The sequence below is a fragment of the Sinohyriopsis cumingii genome, chromosome 2 (assembly GCF_028554795.1).
Source record: "Sinohyriopsis cumingii isolate HCF-2022 chromosome 2, ASM2855479v2, whole genome shotgun sequence".
Taxonomy (NCBI): domain Eukaryota; kingdom Metazoa; phylum Mollusca; class Bivalvia; order Unionida; family Unionidae; genus Sinohyriopsis; species Sinohyriopsis cumingii.
This window is the reverse complement of record NC_142962.1, coordinates 21,107,257-21,128,181: the sequence shown is the minus strand read 5'-3', so window position 1 is coordinate 21,128,181 and position 20,925 is coordinate 21,107,257. Positions and strand designations below refer to the sequence as shown.

The following is a 20,925-nucleotide window of genomic DNA, read 5'->3' as shown; positions in this document are numbered from 1 at the left end:
GAGATCACATAATTTGATGAAACTCTGAAGATAGCTTGTGCTTGGATTATGGATGAAGCATATCATTTTCAGGGTTAAATGTCAGACTGACTGAATGAAGAGGAATGATTTCAGAATATAACATCATTTCTGTATCAGAGACATGGAGCAAACATTGTGATGGCTTACACTTGGGGCGATTTTAGGGTCAATAGATCAAAGGTCAAGATCATTGTCACTGAAAGAAAAAAATGGAGCAGCAATGTTATAGTAAATTTGTAAAATAACTCCCCCCAACCCCCCGAACATGGATCCGAAACATATCTTAACGTCAATTAAAAAGTAAGATAAAATACAAGATATTTAAGGAAAACATGTTTTATTTATTTTAAATTTTGTTTTCTTTTTATCTTTGTTTGCACCTCAAAATCATATGGCAGTAATGAAAGTTATCCATAAATATATATGTAAATGATACATGTAGTTAGATAGGAAGATTAAATGCATATATAGTCCTTTTATTTAATGATTATAAGCTACTCACCTTGAAATGTATGACATGCATCAAAATATGACAAGTGGGTTTTTTAGATTGAGAACACTTATTTTTATCTATTTGATTTTTTGTCAAGCAGAAAGTATGTATTAGTCTTCCTGTATTTTATGACATAAATAATAGATCACAGCCACCACTTTTCTATATTTTTGGTATATCAGCCATGCTTTAATCAAATCCTCCTGTTGGTTAATGGTTAGAGATGATTGCCTTTTATTTACAAAAACACAATGTCTACGAAATCTCAAAAGTTGTATTATTACCAGTTAACACTTGCTGATCTTAAAATCAGCAACATGCATCAAAACCATCATGGACAAGCATATTGTTTAGAATCAGGAAGCCTACAAACTGTCAGAGGCTATGATAGGACCCAGAAGTCTGTAAATTCTGGATATGTACAAGTATTATCATTAAACTGTAACATATATATTTATTTCTTATTTGTCAAAATTATTTTAAATAGTACAAATACATATTATCACGTCTGCACTTGAAAATGCAAGACAGACCTTGACATTGACTACAAGATGGAAATGACATAGGATTGATGAGAGACACTGGCCAATTAGATAATAGAAGCATGCAGCATATATATATATATATATATATATATATATATATATATATATATATATATATATATATATATATACATACACTAATTAGGCAAACAAATGTGTATGTTTCTGGTCGGCCAACTGTCTCTGTTTCTTATTAGTGGTACCAAAATAAATTGCACTAAATATATATAATGTTTAATAAGTATAAAAATAAAATAAAGTCAAACCGGTCTATCCTAATTGAAAAACCAGTGCAATAGGAAATACACATTTTTGGGGTCTTAAGGTGCTGATGATATATGTAATGTGTTGAGATCACTGGGTATAAAACTTGCAGAACTTGAAGCATTACAAATAAAACCTGACCCCATTCTTTCCAAATCTTTCTTGATTATTGTAAGTACCTTGGAAACTTGAACTTGTTCCAACCCAATTTGAGTTTTTCCCAGCGAGTCTGGCAAATAGATTTGCAAATCCCTGCCCCCAATCTTTGATAATCCTTAAAAAATCAGCCAAAAGTAATCTTTTGCACATCTGCAGCTCTCACATATCTAGCCTTCAAAGTATCTGTCCTCCAACCAGTTTGAGAGGTGAAGTAATGACAGACTTCTCTTAATGCTTCTTTTATAAAAATTGTCACAAATTTAATATCCGCATCTGTGTGAATGTACTTTATAAAATTTAGACATTTTTTGTTTTACATGCAATAAGAGTAAAATAAGATTGAGTTCATAACGAGGTTGAGTAGTAATTAGAGGATGTTGGAGTATCCTCTTTATCACTGGTAGTTTGAGATGCAGGTATGTATGGGCTGATTTACCTGACAAGCATGATGTAAAAAAGCCAGTTTACCAGACAATTAGAATCTAAATCATGCCCCTTTTCCACTTTAAGTGCTTGCATAGTTAAGAGGGTAGGAGTGGTTGACTGGTTCATGCAGAACACACATGATCTGAAAAGAAAAGAACAGTAATTTGCTTCTTATAACTCGCATTTTATGCTTCTTGACAATTTCAAGCCAAACATGGATTTTACAGTGCATGTGTACATTTATTTGACACAGACTTGACTGAGTTCTGAGAAAGTTTTAAAACAGACTGCTATAGATAGGTTATCCAACAATCATAATTACTTTGGCAAAGTATGCCAGAAACTTTTATGTGTGCATCATATTTTTGTATGTGAAATTCCATGTGACTGCTTACAAATCTTGTTAGGTTGTTGCTAAATGTTATGTTGTCCTTGCAGGCACTAGTTATTAAGGTACATTTAGGTTGAAGTGTTCCTCTTTTCTTTCCCATATTGTGTTGCTGATAAAAAGATCATATTGTAATCAGGCCGGGTTCATATGTGGGCTTTTTTGCAAGACAAAATACATTTAAATTTTGAGACTGAGAAGATAAGTATTATACTTATTGATATCAGGCAGGTCGTATTCAGTCCAATGTTCCTTAATTTTGAATGCCTCTGTTTAAAGCTGCTTTGATTTCAGCAAATAATACATATTTGTTATGGGGAATGGACCTTTCACCACCATGTAACAGTCTAAATATCTAAAGCAGGGTGGTAAAGATGAGAACAAAGTTGGACTGATACCTTTCCTACTGCATGGATTTGTTTTCTTCCACTAATGTTTAAGATAGTTTTCTACAGTTGCATGTATGGTTGTGCATTCCCTATTTGACACTTGTGTGTTATCACACATATTAAATCAGCTGTGATTGCAGTGACCTACTATTTGATGAAGTAGGTATGTTAAACTTTTGGACCATGTACTAGTAAAGCATGGAAGACATGGCATTCCCACAAAGATCATGTTGGTTCATTCTCAGCACATACCTTAAAATTTATATTTATTATAAGCATGAAGGAAGAGAATTTTATATTAAAAAAATTAGATTGATTTTGTGGAAGTGAAACACAGTGACAATTCTTTTTTATAGAAATTCACTAACATCCTCTCCAAGTATTTTTGTAATGTACCAGTGTTATTGTTATTGTTCCTATATCTTCTTCAGACCATGGAAAGTGTTTTGAAACCCATGTTCACCTTATCTGGAGTTTCCTCTAGTGATGGGCTTACCCAGACCACTGTTGTGCCACACCAGATGCAGATAAGCTCTGCCACACCAACAACATATGTCCAGCCTATCTCAGTTGCAGCATCTTCTCTGACCACCAACACCACCTCCACTACATCAAGTCAGATCACCAACCAGACGAAACAGACAGCTGGTGTTCATATGCAGCTACAAGGTTTACCTGGGGGCATTATTATACAACAAGGTAAAGGATGAAGAATTAATTTATCCACAACTGTCCATTAGTTATTGCTTATCTGAGATCCCAGTGGACCACTGACTGAGCTTTAACACTTGGACACTTCTGTTTTTACAGGGCTTGAAATTAGCCCAATTCCACTAGTAAATTTCTTGTTCATAATTTCACTAGTCCAGTGGCTAGTGAAGTTTCAGTTATTGCCAGTCAGCATGTTGTGGGAAGGACTGGTGAATATTCAACAGTAAAATTTTCAGTCTACTAATTCTTCTGGCTACAAAGAAGCTTATGTTATATTCTGGCCCATCTATATATTGTATACAAACTTTGGTTCAACATAAATTTTTTCAATAAATTTTAATACAGTTTTTGGCAACAATTTAGTAGGTTAAATAAATTGTCATTTGCATAGTATTTTCCTTGCATTTTATTTTTGCTGTTCTGCTGTGGATTAGGTACTGGTCACCTGTTTCTGACTGCAAGTCCATATACATTGCTTCCTTGTTTTAGATTTCCTAGATAACTCAAATATGTATACATCTTTGGTTGTATGTGCAAATCATATTCTGTAAGATTTGGGGTCTTAATGGGTTGGCAAATTTTATATTTTGCAAGGCTTTCAGTAGGAAAAGGGAATCTAGAAAGATGATGAAATTTGAGTTTTTTTATTGTACTTCAATGATTTTAGGATCACTATAATTTCAGCTGTCAACATGGAGGCTTTAGGTGGCACCATTGGAGTCTTGCAATAAGAGCTCCAGCCTTGTTACAATTATTGACATGACTAGGATGGGAGGTTCTCATTTCATTGAATTAACTCTGAAAAGTGAGAGGATTTGTTGGGGACTTGGAATTGTCAAGATCAAATATTATTTTGGGGGATTTTTTGGTAACCAAAGCAGTGATTTGGGAATATAATTTTGCAGTATTTGCATCATAGATTTTTGCTGCTTTTAGGTGAGGACAAATTCAGAGACCTGGACCAAATTTTGTGGATGGCTAGCAATTGGGGTAAGAAATAAAACTATTGATTTTGGGGTCATAATATCAAAGGTCAAGGTCTTTATGATTGAAACAAGTTAAAATGGTTTCTGCAAGATAGCGTTTGTTCTGTATCACAGAATGGACCAAATTTTGTGGATAGCTTGCACCTGGGTAAGGAAGAAGCTGTCGATTTTGGTATCTATTGGATAAAGGTCATTGTTTCTGTATTCTGATTTCAGTTCTTGACTGTTTACCTTCTCGTGAGTTTGTGGATGACTGACATGCTGGGTAAAGAAAAAACCCATTATTTGGGGGTTAAAAGATCAAAGGTTGAGGTCACTATGTCGGAAAGGAGATAAACAGTTTTTGATAATAACTTTAATTCTAAGCCATGTACATTTTACCATTGTTTTGGGAGGGCTAGCACTTAATGTATGGAATAATCCTTTTGATTTTCATGTCTGAAAGTCATGGTTATTGTGTTTCAAAGTAAAATGGGTTCTGCAGAATAGATTTTGTTTTAAAGTGAGTTCTTTGACCAAATATTGGGTATGGCTTGCACCTAGGTAGATCCAAAAACCTCTAAATTCTGGGGTCTAAAGGTCAGAGGTCATGATCATGGCAAGTCTAAAGAGTAAATAATGATTGCTGCACGTTAGGTCTAGGTCAAGACCACATGCCGTGAAGGTCATTGAAAATTGTTGGTCAGTTATCTCCAGTCAACCATGACCTACTGGTGAAAACATAAGGAACCATTAAACGCTGGGTAGACATACAATGCACCAAACTTGGTACTCTTGATAACTAGGGGTGAAACAATAAACCTCTATGCATGTTGATATGATTCATGATATGCAGCCTGCGATACGATACAGATCGATACACATATGAACTTGATGGTCTTCCATCTTTGGAAGATATTTGGTGCCCTTTCATGTATGTTGACATTCTTTGTTGTATTTCCAGTATGCAGACTAGATATTTATATGCAATTCTTATTGATGAGAAGATATCAGCAATACTTTCAACAGACTACCTGTTGGTTGCATTGAGTTTTATTCAATGTTTTAGGCCATTTAATAGTGGATCCATTTAACTCCCTTTGTTTTGCACAACATTAATGATTTGAAAACATATTATTACCAATTTCATGTCTCAGTTGCACTTGGAAGACATTACAATGTTAAAACAGTAGAAATAATGCAATTTCCTCATGCAAAGAAAATCTCATCTTGAACAAATCTGGAGACTGGGAATACAGTTGAATACCAACAGAAATCTATCACATTTTATTTCCTGCAGACGGAAAAGACTGCTGCAGCCACAGGTACATGTATTTGTTAGTAAAGAAGGAAAACTATTGACTACACCCAGTCTTATTCTACAATTTTCTTTTCGCTTACTCAAAGTGATAAACTTGATCAGTTTGAAATCTGCCCTATCGCTCATTCTATGCTTATTTCATTTATTCCATCAGCACCGTCATTCACTGGTTAAATATCTCTGCATAAAAAAGAGAAATTCCAAATGTGTTTTCCATGTACAATTGAAGGACAGATGATGACAGGATTTTATCTTAAGGGAGACCTCACCCTTTATCAAAGAAAAAAGGAGGGGAGGAATTAATGGTCATAGGACAATATTTATGTAAACTTCAATATGTGTCTCTCTCTCTCTCTCTCTTCCTGCTCCACTTTCTTATAGCTCCTTCTGAAATCAACATCTTTGACACATGTCACCTCTAGTTGTATAAGCATTAATCTGTTAATTAATTCTGAGCACACTCTGCTCCTTTTCTTTGTATCAATATTGTTCTGTGCTTCTTTCTGAAGGGGCATATACATAGCTAGCTTTGTCAGCTTGAATATGTTGGGAAACTGATCTTTATGACTGTTGTGTACAATTTTCCAGAGCTCACATATTATCATTTGAATACATCTGGTCCAAAATAGGATTTTTCACTAAAATTAACTTCCTAAGTTAAATCAATAGTTTACTGACTGCTATGCCAAATTTATTATCTGTTCCCTAATGCTATATAAGGGTATTTAGTCCAGACAGAGGTATTAAAATAAATATCTGTATTTCATAATTGCATTTTTTAACCCTTATTTTATTCAGTTTATCGGTTTTGTAGCATATGATCTGCAGGGCAGATTTAATTAATTAGAAGAAAGAAAATTGCACTATACATTTAAATTGTTTTTTAATTAGGCATCATCAGCAAGTATTTGCCAAACGAAATCGTAATGAACCATGCCGGGAATCAGACATTTTGGGTTTTCTAGGTAGCCCGTATTTTAAACATGCATTTGTAAACCTTTCTTCATGAATGGTTCAAACGACACCATAATTTTATTCCTGGGCACGTTCTAATCAAATTTAGTTCATAACCATTCATATCATGCTTGAAAAACCCAGATGTGGAACAGTTGCTACCCAAAAACCTGATATCTCGACAAGAACGGTTAAATAAAAATTGTATCCGTTGCAGAGGAAATTTTCATATGTGAGACTTTCAAAGAATTTGTGGGAGTTCTCATGTTTCACTGTTCTCTAAGCATGCGAATTTTGCATGATTCATGCAATGGCACACACTGACAGCATCACCTCACCGCTTATGTACTTGACATATCTAATGACTTTCCTGTAAAGACTCTTTTGCTCTGCCAGTACTTCCTGTTTGTCATGCAGAGAATAAGCTACACTGATTTCTGATTGGTGATTATTGTTTAACCTGGAGTGGAACAAGCAGTAACATCAAATGGGAATTCAATGTAACATATTTCAACGTGCTGATGTAGATTTCAAATCGACCAAAGGAGTCAGGATACAATTCAAAGTAGAGACTTCACATTAAAGTGGTTATTAAATGATGAGTGAAGTACTTCATTAAACATGTGGAACACATTTGGAATGAACAGTGTGTGCTGAACATACTTCTGGGTTAAGATAATTAGCTTACAATGGTGGGGGGACATATTATAAACCGTGTCACTTTGTGTTAACTTGTAGACAGCAAGTGGGTATTCTCAAATAATCTTTTTCATATTTAGTAACAAACATGAGTGCATGTGACTGCAAATGCTGTTTCAGATCGATTATAATTTTACAGAATAACAAGGCAGCTAATAATAATTATTCATGACTGCTGAAGAGTAAAATAAAACAATGAATGCATTCACTAAGTAAGATGGTGGATATCAGGTTACTAGGCACATGTGACAGAGAATCTGTAAATTTGATATTGATAGATGGCGATAAATGTATGATATCATCAATTCAATTCAATATATCTGAATTAATTATGTCTTATTAACGATATATGATAGCAGCATAGATAGATTAATGTACTATCGCCAAGTTCGAATTTATGATATAATTTTGGATATGCAACATAATAAATGATTCAGTTCAAGATGTGCATGTCTGAGCAACATTCTGATCCCCATTAACACTTAATAGTAAAGAATACATGAAATACTTGAACTATGAGTATTATGTTACAGTTTTGGCAATTTTTTTATGTGGATATGTTCAGGATTAAATTGCTGCGGTACCTATCTAAACTCTACTGTTTCAACAATCCTTTTTTTAAAATCAAAATATAGATTGGCTCATTCTCTATTGGTTATCTGATCTAATTCTTAGAAAAGGTCAAAATAACAAACTCGTTGTTTACAAGCTTTCTTACAGAGTACACTCTATTGCATTTCACTGTTTTAATAATGGTTACCTGCTACTAATGCTTTGATTTCCTTTTTCAGGATGCTACGTTTTTGTCCAAACTTAATTTTTCCTAATTGGATATCTTTAAAAAATGACAAGAATATAATTCCAGTCTTCTTGCTAAGTGATAGCCAATAAATATCTTCCTCTTTTTTGCTTTGACTGACATACAAGTACACACGAGGATGCAGAATGAAATTTGCATTTATTGCCGACTTTAACCCTTCTATAGGGTCAAACATATTTTTTAACACAAAACAAAGTAACACATTTGAGTCTTTTTCTTACCAGTCCTTGTATCAATTGTGAATTCATTTTCGGACTCTTCTGTTTGGTATTAGACCACATCAATGGCCTAGTGGTTAGAGCATCCACCTTGGATGCAGGAGGTCATAGGTTCAAACCCTGGCCGAGTCATACCAAAGACTTATAAAAATAGTGCTAACAGCTGCCTCGCTAGGCAGTCAGCATTAAGAGGTTATTGTTAGGACTAGTCTGCCTGGTGTCATGATAATGTGACTGGGTGGGACATGATGCTACGTGTCTTCAGAATTATGCCCCAGTTCTAGACATTACTATAAACTACTACACTGCAGACATCATAGTGATATGACTGAAAAATTGTTAAAGCTGTGTTAAAAATCCAAATCACACACACGCACACACTGTTTGGTATTGCCTCTACCACCAAAGCCTTTATAAGGGTGACGGGGACAAAAACTGCTCATTGTAAGTTTTCATGTGTTCCCATCCTCCAGTATTTCAATGACTGATTGATGCACAGTGTCCTCAGAGATATTCTTCTAATCCCTAGAGAAGTCAAATGTCATCCCTTCTCAGGATTTCATGTATGTGGGGATAGTTTTCTTGCCAGTCATATTCTACCAGATGGGATTACACTGTTTCTAACCCTCATAGTGGGCCTCATGAAAACAAAATTAGTGGCAGCTTGGCTTTACTGCTTTATCTTTAGATATCAAAATGCATTTTGGGGGATTTTTTGGTAACCAAAGTAGTGATTTGGGAACATAATTTTGCAGTATTTGCAACATTGATTTTTGCTGCTTTTAGGTGATGACAAATTCAGAGACCTGGACCAATTTTTGTGGATGGCTAGCAATTGTGGTAAGAAATAAAACTATTTATTTTGGGGTCATAATATCAAAGGTCAAGGTCTTTTTGATTGAAACAAGTTAAAATGGTTTCTGCAAGATAGTGTTTGTTCTGTATCACAGAATGGACCAAATTTTGTGGATAGCTTGCACTTGGGGTAAGGAAGAAGCAGTCGATTTTGGTATCTATAGGATAAAGGTCATTGTTTCTGTACTCCGATTTCATTTCTTGACTGTTTACCTTCTCTTGAGTTTGTGGATGACTGACATACAGGGTAATGAAGAAAAACCATTTATTTGTGGGTTAAAAGGTCAAAGGTTGAGGTAACTGTGTCAGACAGAAGATAAACAGTTTTTGATAATTACTTTTATTCTAAGCCATGTTACCTTTTACTAATGTTTTGGGAGGGCTTGCACTTAATGTATGGAATAGGCCTTTTGATTTTCGGGTCTAAAAGTAATGGCTATTGTGTCTCAAAGAAAAATGGGTTCTGCAAAACAAATTTGTTTTAAAGCAAGCTCCCTCTTTATGTCTCTCCAGTACCTGAGCGTCTATTCTTATGCCTTTCTACTGTTCAAAACAAGACAATAGGTTCTCCACCAAATCAGGGCTTCCATGTCTCCTCTGATCCTGATAGCAACCCCAGTGGTCCCAACAGTTGTATTTCAACAATCTACTTGGCCTGTCAGTAGATGAAATTACCATCGAGAAGATAACTACTGTTGCAGCACATTGGGCTTCTCATGTATTACAATCCACAGGTTCTCCTCCATCACACTTGGCTCAGCTCAAATGATCAATCTGCCAAGATCAGTTTTCAAGCAAGGTTTCCAATCGCATCACCCAGGCTAGGAGGCAATCTAGTTCTAAAGTTTATGGTGCCTAGTGGATAATCTTATGTAATTTGTGCAGTAGAAATTATTTTGATTCTAGCTGTCACTTTTTAACTGAAGTTGCAGATTTTCTTCTCTACCTTATGAAGAAAAGAGAATATTTTATATGTACCATTTAGGGCATTAGGGCAGCCCTTTTCAACTCTCACAAGTTCACCAGAATTTCTGCCATTAGTTTGGATTCTTATCTTATTTTGAGCTTCAGAGATTAGTATCTCATTAATGCCTAGAAGGAACATTTCATGTGGTTTTTTTTGGGCATGATCACCCCCTATGAACTTTCTCATGAAGATTCTTTTGAGAACCTTACCTTCAAGACAGTTTTTCCTGCTCTGCTTATTGTTTTTGAGGACAAGGGGCAAGATTGGTGCTTTGTTGGTGGGAATGTTTTGTTAATGGTTTAGTAGTAACTATGATTTGGTTTCTGGATAAGAATCAGCTACCTTCAGTATCTCCTGTTACTACAGAAATTCCCAATCTCTGATCTGTCATAGTAATAATCAAAATAGACTACTAATTAGAGGACTTGGAGACAATAAAGTTAATTTTCTTTAATCTACTATACTAAGTTTTTATTACACTCCCATTTAGTCTTTCATGCTTGATGTGGTGTTTGATACAGCTGTTCAGTCCGTATTTCTGTATCACACACAGAGATTTGAAATCATTTGATGCCTTCTTTGATATTTACACAAAGATATTTTTAGACTTAGTGAATCAAACTGTTATAAATCCAAGATCATTTTGAATTTCATTCATACATTAAAGCTGAAAATACTTTGAAGGAATACAAAATGGTTGTATGTGATAAATACAGAACTGGATTCACATTTTTTACTGAAATCATTGATGTTGCTTATACCTGCGCCATAGTAGATTATTCTTTCCACTGACTCGGAACAAAGCCATGCAGTTTTGTGCATTTATTTATTCTTTGTGTATTCATTGCATGCATTGATAAGAGATGAGCAACATAATTCAAATTAGGTCTTAACCATTCCCAGGTGACATAATAAATTGCCATTTTGGTTAAAATTTCTTTGGTATCTTTTGTTGTGATAAATTGAGAATTTGTATTTTTCTACTTTTTGTATGAAGAATAAAGTATTAATGTTTAAACATAAGTTAAAGATATTGTGGAGTGTCATTTTTGTTTACTAGTAATTTCTCCAGAATAGTGATAGGTTTGCCTTCTTTAGTAAAATCTTAAATGTTCATCTACCACTTGAAGGACCCGGGGAATGTGCACAAACATGTGTAAAGTCATTTATTGAGAGAAACAATTGTCCATTTGAAATTGTATTGGATATGAAGAAAATTGCACGATCTATTAATATTATTGCTCTATTCAAAATTACTCTTGGATATTGACAATGGCCCTTCTAAAAATTATTAATGGTTATTATAGTATTCTCAAGAGCCCATCTATATAGTTCTAGAGAATAATATTTTGTCACTGTAGGTAATCTAGTGTTGTCTTTTTCTAGGAACTCCTATTGCAATTCCTATCCAGGCAGCTACAAATGGACAGGTGACCCAGTCTAATTCAAACCAGCATCAGCAGACAGTTTACAGGTTACCCAGTTCACAACCAGTTATAGCAAGTAAGTTAGTCAAAAATGGAAAGAAACATATTCATTTATCTTTTACAATTTTACATAGTGTAAATGTTTGCATGTACAATTTTTGTTGCAGATTCATCAAAATACCATGCTCAAAACAGTATTTTCCATTAAATCTATATAATAGAAAATCATGTGCTAGGAGCCAAGGGGCTACCAGAATTCTGAGCCAGGGATATCATATGTGGATTTCAGGTAGCCTGCATCACTGTCACATAATATGATCTGCACATATTTTCCCAAAATAAAGCAGTTAATATTTTTTTGTCAATAGAGAATAATTAATAATGATTTTATTAACAAGGAAAAAGAAGTCTTAAATTAGTGCAATATTAAGAAGCTTACTCATGGCTAACAAATTTAAGCTTGGCTCTCAGTTGGGCCAATGGATTCTTTTACCAGTAACCCATGAGGCCACCATCCTGTTTTGATTGATGTGCAGATGTTGTTGGTGTTTAAAGGAACCTTAATTCCATTTGTTAGCAAAGAATTGTCCAAATGAGATCCTGGTGATATCTATCTGCACAGATTTTATGAAAGTGAAACATCAGACAATAATTTTTGTATGGAAATCATAATATTTGCAAACTAATGCCAAAACTTTAGTAGATGAACGCAAATAATGTTGATGATTCTGCTTAGATATTGGTTATACAATGCTGCACACCAAAACTGAGTATAAAAAGATGAGCTACTTTTTGGAAATCTAACGTTCTGGGCTACATTCATTTTTCTACACATCAGTTACGTACATATACATAAGCAAGTGACTGAAACCCACTGATTGAGTGGGGTTTAAATTGCCTAAAACTGGCAGTTAATATTATCCATTTAGTGCCAGCAGTGAATGAGCCAAACTTTAATGTGACACTATAGTTTCCACCTACCCAACCAGTAGCTTCCCCCCACCCATTGATTTTAAAAACAAAAAGCATTAAGAATGTAAAATAAATGCACAAAACTTGATCATTTCTTTCATTGATTTACGATTTTTCACTCAATTGTCAGGTGGATGTTTTTTATTATTCCCTAACAAAAAAAACATGCCCAAAGGGTCACTGAAGTCGACATTTTGTGGACATAGGACAATAAATTGTAGGACGCCTGTGATCAAGGTGCAATAATACCATATGTCCTGATGGGTATTAAAATATACTTTTAGATTCCTTTGACGCAGCTATGATTCTAACTAAAGCATAGATTTTGAACTAGTTACACATCTGGATTTTCATTAAGTACTGGCCAGTAGCCAAATTGACCCTTATCTCTTTTTATAAATAAAATTCTTGTATTCTGGAAAACTAATTGGTATCTATTGGCAATCTTCGTTTTCCATTTCATTAGAGACAGAAATTATCGATCAGTATATAAATATATTTACTTACTAACTAAAACTAGAACAATTGGATATTCTGGAAAAGCATTTGGCATTCCATAATTTCATGGAGAAAAGAAAAACGGTATACTATGGAAATTGTTCATCTGTTTATAGATAGATATTTCTACCCATTTATACATGCACTTACTTGTGTAGTCTGAGGTCAGCATATTTGTCTGATTGTTCCATGCAGTTGCGTAGTCATTTTTTACCTAATATTAACATGTTAATAAGTCACAAGTTGTAATTTCTCTATTAACTGTTTTAGATATTCAAAGCTAAAATCGTCTGCAAAAATAAACTCAGTCAAGTCTGTTTTGCTTTTTATTTTGAGATAGTACATATAAGACAATTCTGAACTATTCCTGGAGCTCATATTTTATAGCTATTGCTGATGAATTAATTGCTCTTTGAGTATTTTATGTGATTTGATCATGGACGATTGATCAATTTGATGAAGCATCAAGCCCAAGAAAAAAGAATGTTAGAAGCCAACAGTCAGTTAAAGACTTTTAACAAACAACTGCCTGTTCCAAAGACACATTTGTAAAGTTATATACATTAGGCCTACTGCAGAAGTTGATTTAAGCAACACAATTTTAAACATTGTCTACAAAATAAATCCAGAAAAGATTATCCCATCCACATGTGGTTCATTTAGCTTGCTTTTTTTGACAGCAGTTACTTCATTATTTCATGAATATTACAGCAATATACAAAACAATTTCAACTGACTTTCTTCCTACACTACATTTGAAATTGGAGATCTGTATGTTACAGTTATATTAAATAAAAAATGTGATTTAATTACTTTGTACCTTCATATTAAAGTTTCCATAACAAATAAAATTATTACAAACATACCTACACCAACAATGTTGATTTTGGTGCTGTGTTAGAATATTTTATACCAATAACTGGAAATAATTAAGTCTGGAGAAAAAAGTGCCTCTTTTTCTAGTAATTTTTGGTCAAAAATGTGTCTCAAATTTGCTCAAAAGGCATGATTTTGGATATTTAAAAAAACCCAGCTGGATTTGTTTAAAATTCAGGTGGTGGCTGGATGTGTGCCCCCAGATCTCTAGCAGCTTGGCTTCATCAGTGCTTATCAAAGTTTGGCCTGTTCAAAATGGTTTGGGTGTCTTCAGATTTTTCTTCACGAAAACCATAATTCATCGATATTTATGAACTAGACCAAAAGTTTGTTGGAATTAACAAAATAGCACCTACCATTTATCTGTCCTTTATTTATTGCTTTTAATCAAAAGTTATGATGAACATCCTTGTCCAGTATTTTTTATAGCAAAGGTAGTATAGAAATTGGTCTGGAGATGTTGTTGCCCTGGATGTTTCAGTCACCAATTTAAAGTTAATTAAGACTGTTGTGTGCTGACAATCATAACCTCTCAGAAAATAATCCAACAAGAAGAGATAACTGTTCTAGATATTTTTTTAAATAAATTTAAAATATTTATATGTGGCATGAGTTTGTGCCTAATATAGTATGTTACAGCATTAATTTTAAGCCAGGATCTATAGCAGTTATTTAAAATGATTTGGATTTTAATAGAATTTACTCTATTGTACAGAAGCAGACAGTTTCGTTAGTTTCATTGTTTATAATAATGTTTATATATATATATATATATATATATATTGCAAGAGTCCTTTAAATGATGGTCACATCTTTCTCAATATGCTATAGATGAATATCATTCAAAAACATTAAAAGAGTTGCCTGCTCACACTATGTTGTTAAAATTTTTGTTTTTAGCTTCAACACAAGGAACAACGACCTTGACCCCAAGTGTTGTGATGTACCAGACACCACAGGGTATTGTTTATGCCCCCGCCACAGCATCCATCCAGGACCGACAGATCTTCAATTTTCAGCAACCAGCAACAGCATTTTCAATGCCACAAACAGATCAGCAAGGTTTCTGTTATAATAGTTATAATTATTATAAATAGTTCTGCAGTTCCTAGGTTAGAAGAGTTCATGGTATGGCCTGTTTTCTGTCATCTGTCTGTCCATCCCTTAGCACAAGTTTGTCATCACTACTCTTCCTAAAGTATTACCACGAAATTGTATGCACAAAGGTCTAGATGGGTCTGAATGAAAATGATTCAATATAGCCACCATATCATCCATCTTGAAAAATAAGCTGTTGCTGTTCCTCCAAAATGGAAAGTCATATCAACATGGGGTTTTCACAGAAAGACTTCTTCAGGGTGCAAGTATGTGTGTGTATGAAACAAAATGTGTACAAATTTGTGTACTTGGAGAACAGTGATGTGTGAAAAAATCCTGTAAATTAGTTTGCAGTCATGCACATAAAATGTTCCCAGCACAGTATATAATTTTGATTTAACTTTTATCCCTTGAAGTGCTTGCTACAACACAAGAAGTCCTATAGCGCTTGTTGTGACCTAGGTCTTTTTACAGGTTGGCAATTGTTTACACATTTGATTACTTTGGCAAAACTAAATTTGATTGGCACATTGGGCCCAGGAACAAGCATTCCTTCATAGCCCTAACCTTGCATTCATCAAAGAAGTTTTTCAAATGAGTGTTTATAATATGGGCTACTTAGAAAAACTCCAAAATGGCTGACTTCCAATATGGTTCATCTTCAGGTGACGATTTCATTCAGCAGATACTGCCTGATGGTAGCAGTAAGAATGCTTTTCAACATTTTGAAGTATATCAGATTATTGGAGCTGGGAAAGTGATACTGGAATACCAGTGAGTGACTTTGAACATGAAAATGATGTTAAATACAAGAGAGGTATACATATTGGATATACGAAAACAGACAGCCATGCAGGCGAACCTCCTATGCAATAATATTTCAAAATTATGTGTAAAAAGCACAGAATACAAAGCCTAATTTAAATACAGGCATTTTAGGCAATTCATTTCTTTTCTCAGTCAATTTAGCCCTGAGGGCAGGTGAAGTTTCGGTTCATGGGTCATAACGAAAATGATTTTCTGTTCATCACATACTTCTCATCTAAGTCTTTGATCTTGATGGTTTGAACAACTGACTAATTGTTTATATAGGGTGAACAAATAAAGATCGGTGTATATTTTAAAGTTGTTGATGATCTCATTAATCAGATGGATGAAAGTGAGCATGATGTAGTGATCGCGTGGGGTACATATACCCATAATTATGATTTTGTTGAACATTGCACATAAAACTTGATAACTTAATGATAATAACAATAATAATAATAACAATATTCAGTGCATAGTATTTGTTCAAAAATCAGTTTTAAAAGGTGAAAATATATGTGGTGGTTACCTTCATGCAATGTCCTGTTCAACATTTTCCCATGAGTGGCCCTATTGACAGGTTTGACTGTATGGTGTAATAAATACTGAAATGACATGGATAAGCGTAGTGCAAACCACATGTGCATTTCTGGATGGGAATAGTGGCATGAAAACATACAAATATTTGAAATTTACAGTATTTGTACATACTGTAAATGTCATGAGTTTCAAATATTGTATTATAAATACACTAATGAATGTTTTTCAAGGAATGCAAATTCTAAATTTCAATAAATGTTCCTCAAATTTCAGCATGCATTTGAAATGATATTTCACATTATAAAATAATATTTGACTATTATTCTACTATTAAGTAACTTGACACATTTTACAATACAGTGACTACATATTCTATTTTATCACAGTGACTATTTACGCTATTCTACTATCACATTGCATTATGCTATTCTTCTTTCACTGTGACTGAATATGCTATTCCATTATCATAGTGACTGCACAGACATTTCTACTATCAAAGTGGCAGAAAAGGCAGCAATATCATCACACTAAATGCATAGGTTATTCTCCTATCACATTGACTGCATAGGTTATTCTACTATCACATTGACTACTTAGGTCATTCTACTATCACATTGACTGCTTAGGTCATTCTACTATCACATTGACTGCTTAGGTCATTCTACTATCACATTGACTGCTTAGATCATTCTACTATCACATTGACTGCTTAGGCTACTCTTCTTTGAAAGTGACTGCATAAGATATTTCACTGTCAAAGTCATTGCAGCAAAGACTATTCTACTATGACAGTGACTGCAACGGCTATTGTATTTTTGCAGTGACAGTTTGTTTGCATAGGTCAGGGTTTTCAATAAAAGCTGGTATGTGTATTGGTACAGAAATTCCATGACATTGAAAAAGTTCATTTAAAAACTTTTATATTATTATATGCTCATTTTTTTCTCCGTTAACTTTACATTGTCAGAATCATTCAATATTTTACGATATTGCAAACCATCATATTGCATTCATGTGCATAAAGGAACTACTTTCTATTGTAAACAAAAAATGTACACTCACGTAGTAGGCATTTCATGTTTTGGTTGATTAAATTTGTTTCTGAATGAAGTAAAGCAGATGTTTCATGGACTGCCACATACCAGCTGCTTTGGCACATTCCGCGTTAACTTTTTTGATACAATGTTTCGGATTATGGCTAGCTATACAGTAGATGCAAGAAAGGGTCCATATAAATAACATACAAGTGACCAGGCATAAACTGTCTTCTTTAGCTGGTAATAAGAATGGCAAAAAAATATACTTACATTTTTACATTCTGAATTTCCTCAAAATGTACTTTCTTAGTTCTGCAAATCCAAATTACATTAGCCATGTCATAGGTTCTCAATCTTGATTACACATTTCAAAATTGTACTGTAATTTCGAATATAAGTGCAGTTACATTCTCCTTACTGAACTCAAAATGAAATAAGCATTAAATTCCATAGTGTCTTTTTGATAATTGCAATTGAAAGACTTCATATTTTTCCCACATTACGATTTCAAACATTCAATGACAGTAACAGAAACACATTTGCAGATATCAACACGCTTCTCCCTTGCTTCTTCATTCCAATGTATTTCATGCGGAATTGTCACATTTAAATCCAGTCCATAATCACATAATCACTAAATTTCGTAGAATCCCAAAAAATTACCAAAATCTATTCATTCCTGATCAGATGGAAAAGTTGTTGCAATGCGCATTCATTCACAGTATGACTCCAAATTTCAATTTTAACTAGAACACCATTTTCTTTCTAAAGTTATGTCAAGCACTCGACTAAGTTCAAATTTATCTGGGCGGAGTTATGTTCGCATTAATGTTGTTGTTGTGTAATAATGAATCTGCGCTTGTGTATTTAGTTTGGAATATGACATACATTCAGTTACTTGTAGTGTATTTTGTTAATATAATTAAGCATTTAGGTAGAATAAGAAAATGAGCATATAATAAAAAGGTTACTACATTTGTATGGGAAAATATGAACTCGTTTTGTCGGATGGATATACTACACTCCCAAGGTCATGCAGTATTTACATCCGCAAAACTCGTTCATATTTTCCCATACAAATGCAGTAACCTATAAATACATCACCCTATTCTACTGGAGGCAGTTCATTCATTTAAGATCATTAGCTTCCAATTGATATAGATCAATCTGTGCCTAGATTCTGCATTATTGAAAGTGCTTGCCTGCCATATGATTCAGTCTTCATCAAAGAGAACCATCAGTGTTCAGTCCCTTTCATTTCATGCCCAACCAGTCACAGTCATGAGTGGTGCTAACTCACTAATAATAAAGCAAAGAAGACACACTATACGTTTGGCTAAAAAAAATAAAATAGTGGTTTGTAGCAATTTATCACAAGAATGGCATGAATCAGTGTCATAATAAGATAGGCAGGTGGACACTTAATGATGCAGTGTATGAATGATACCAGTGATGATTGACATATCAATCATTCTGCTTACAGTCTGACCTAAATACAAGAGATAAAGGCACACAATAAAGATAAATTTAGTATGAATATAATAGATATATTGTGACATACATTTAACATTTATTAATATCAACTCTACCTCTTTCAGTTCTTTTATAAATCAGTGTGTAATTTGTTTATAATTTATTTTTTCAGCAAATATAGATTATTATAAAGTATGCCTACAGTATCTTAAGCACAGGACTTTTCCAACAGCATAATGCGTAATCTTGTTATTTTTATCAATGATTTTACTTTATTATTATAAAACTGTAGATTTGTTTGTTTTCCTCATTTCCTTGTTCTTCTATAATCTGGCAACGTGCATTTTCCATTGTTTATTTTTAACATTTAAAAAATTATTCAGCTGAATAAGGAAGAGGTATTTATTTCATTAAAAGAAACTATCAACATGTTGCATATTCATTACCAGTATCAATGATTCTGCATGACAGTATTTCTCTTTATTAAAGGATGGAACCCATAAGCTTATCAAAAAAAACACTTCCATAAATATGAATTTTCAAAATTAATTTTTTACGAAATTCTATATGCCCCCAAATATTTTCAAACAAACTATCACATCTCTTCATCAAGGCAAGTCACTGTAATTTAACTTGCTACACCAGCATGATTTCAATTTATAGATGGGGTGGGGGTGCAAAGTCCCTATTTCCCCAATAGTCCACAAGAAAGGAGATTTTGCTCACTGCCCCCATCCTGCAACTCATAGTGTCTCTTATCTAGTTGAGTAACAGCTATACAGGTGTTCCATTTGATTGTATGTGTAGTTGTGGTTTCCAGTTGATTAGGTTTTTTTTCTCCATGCAATCGTAGGTAAATGCAACTAAAAATACCATTGATAATGTATCTTTTGACATGAATTTATTATTAAAACATGATGAAAACCCTATAATGTATTTTACTATTGAATGTCAGTCTGTTAGGTATATTTTACTAGTATTTGTTAACCTGTGACATACATTATAATATTTGTTTAATAATATTGTAGGTCAACAGCAGATGATCACAATCCCAGTGCCAGTTTCATTAACAGGATCTCCACAGGTATGATGGATTTTTATTTTTCATGTTTTTAATGGAGTTGGATTTCATTCATCCATACCTCCTTCATCAGAGTTTTAAGATTATCCTAACTACATGTCTGTCATTTGAATTTACATATTAGGTCTTCACTCTGGTTTATCCAATCTGATGAAAATCATATCTCAGTAGATCTCTTTGAATGGAACTGCACAAGAAAGGTTGGATTAAACCTGATCTTGAAATGATGCTACTGTTTAAAGCTAACATATAAAATAGAGGTCTTGCCCAAGACTCCTATTTTTTATCAAAATAGGAGTCCCACCAGCAAAATTTGCAGTCCCATCCTGGAAGCATATTGAGCATACCTGAAGAGGCTAAATGTCCAGAGAGGAAGAACCAGTGGTTTAATTTTCCACCACTGACATATAACTCTTGTTTGTCCATCAGAGTGAGACTGAATTTTGTCAGTTGAATGAACACTCTTATTCCAAACACTAAGCCAGGCATCACACACTTTCTTACACTGGCTACTGTTCCATCCACACTGTCAGTTTTAGCAACTTAGCACTCTTCTAAATCTCATTACAATCTTCGTTAGTAGGCCATTTAACCCGAAATACTTGTCCAAATTTGCAAATGGCATTTTGTTTAAGTCTAAATGTTTCTTGATTTCAAGGTCACATGCACTACTTATTTGGGTACACTCGGAAACCAACACAAGAATGAAAGCTAAAGTTGTCCATTTGATGTATTCTTATAATGACCACATGTACATCTCTGGGTCTTTTTGCCTCTAAATTCAATCATTGTAAATATCAGCACCTCTCAGCAGCTGGTCTAAGTCTTTGAACTTGCCGCCAAGCTATTGCATCATGTTCTTTTGATATACTGTTATGATTACAATATGCATGTCTGGGGGTCTTTCAGCCACTGAACTCT

The 20,925-nt window shown here is 33.9% G+C and overlaps 1 protein-coding gene across 4 annotated transcripts in view; it reads left to right on the top strand.

The window, feature by feature from the left end:
- Positions 1 to 20,925, top strand: part of LOC149804440 (serum response factor-like) — a 50,855-nt gene that overhangs the window by 21,396 nt on the left and 8,534 nt on the right. Inside the window, exons 3-8 of one of the 4 annotated variants that reach the window (XM_089940408.1) lie at positions 3,117 to 3,384; positions 4,333 to 4,386; positions 9,160 to 9,213; positions 11,582 to 11,698; positions 14,869 to 15,030; positions 19,952 to 20,007. In XM_089940408.1, coding sequence (XP_089796534.1) covers positions 3,117 to 3,384; positions 4,333 to 4,386; positions 9,160 to 9,213; positions 11,582 to 11,698; positions 14,869 to 15,030; positions 19,952 to 20,007 — 711 coding nt within the window. The remainder of the gene's footprint in view (positions 1 to 3,116; positions 3,385 to 4,332; positions 4,387 to 9,159; positions 9,214 to 11,581; positions 11,699 to 14,868; positions 15,031 to 19,951; positions 20,008 to 20,925) is intronic. The other 3 variants (XM_089940413.1, XM_089940417.1, XM_089940426.1) reach the window with 3 other exon arrangements.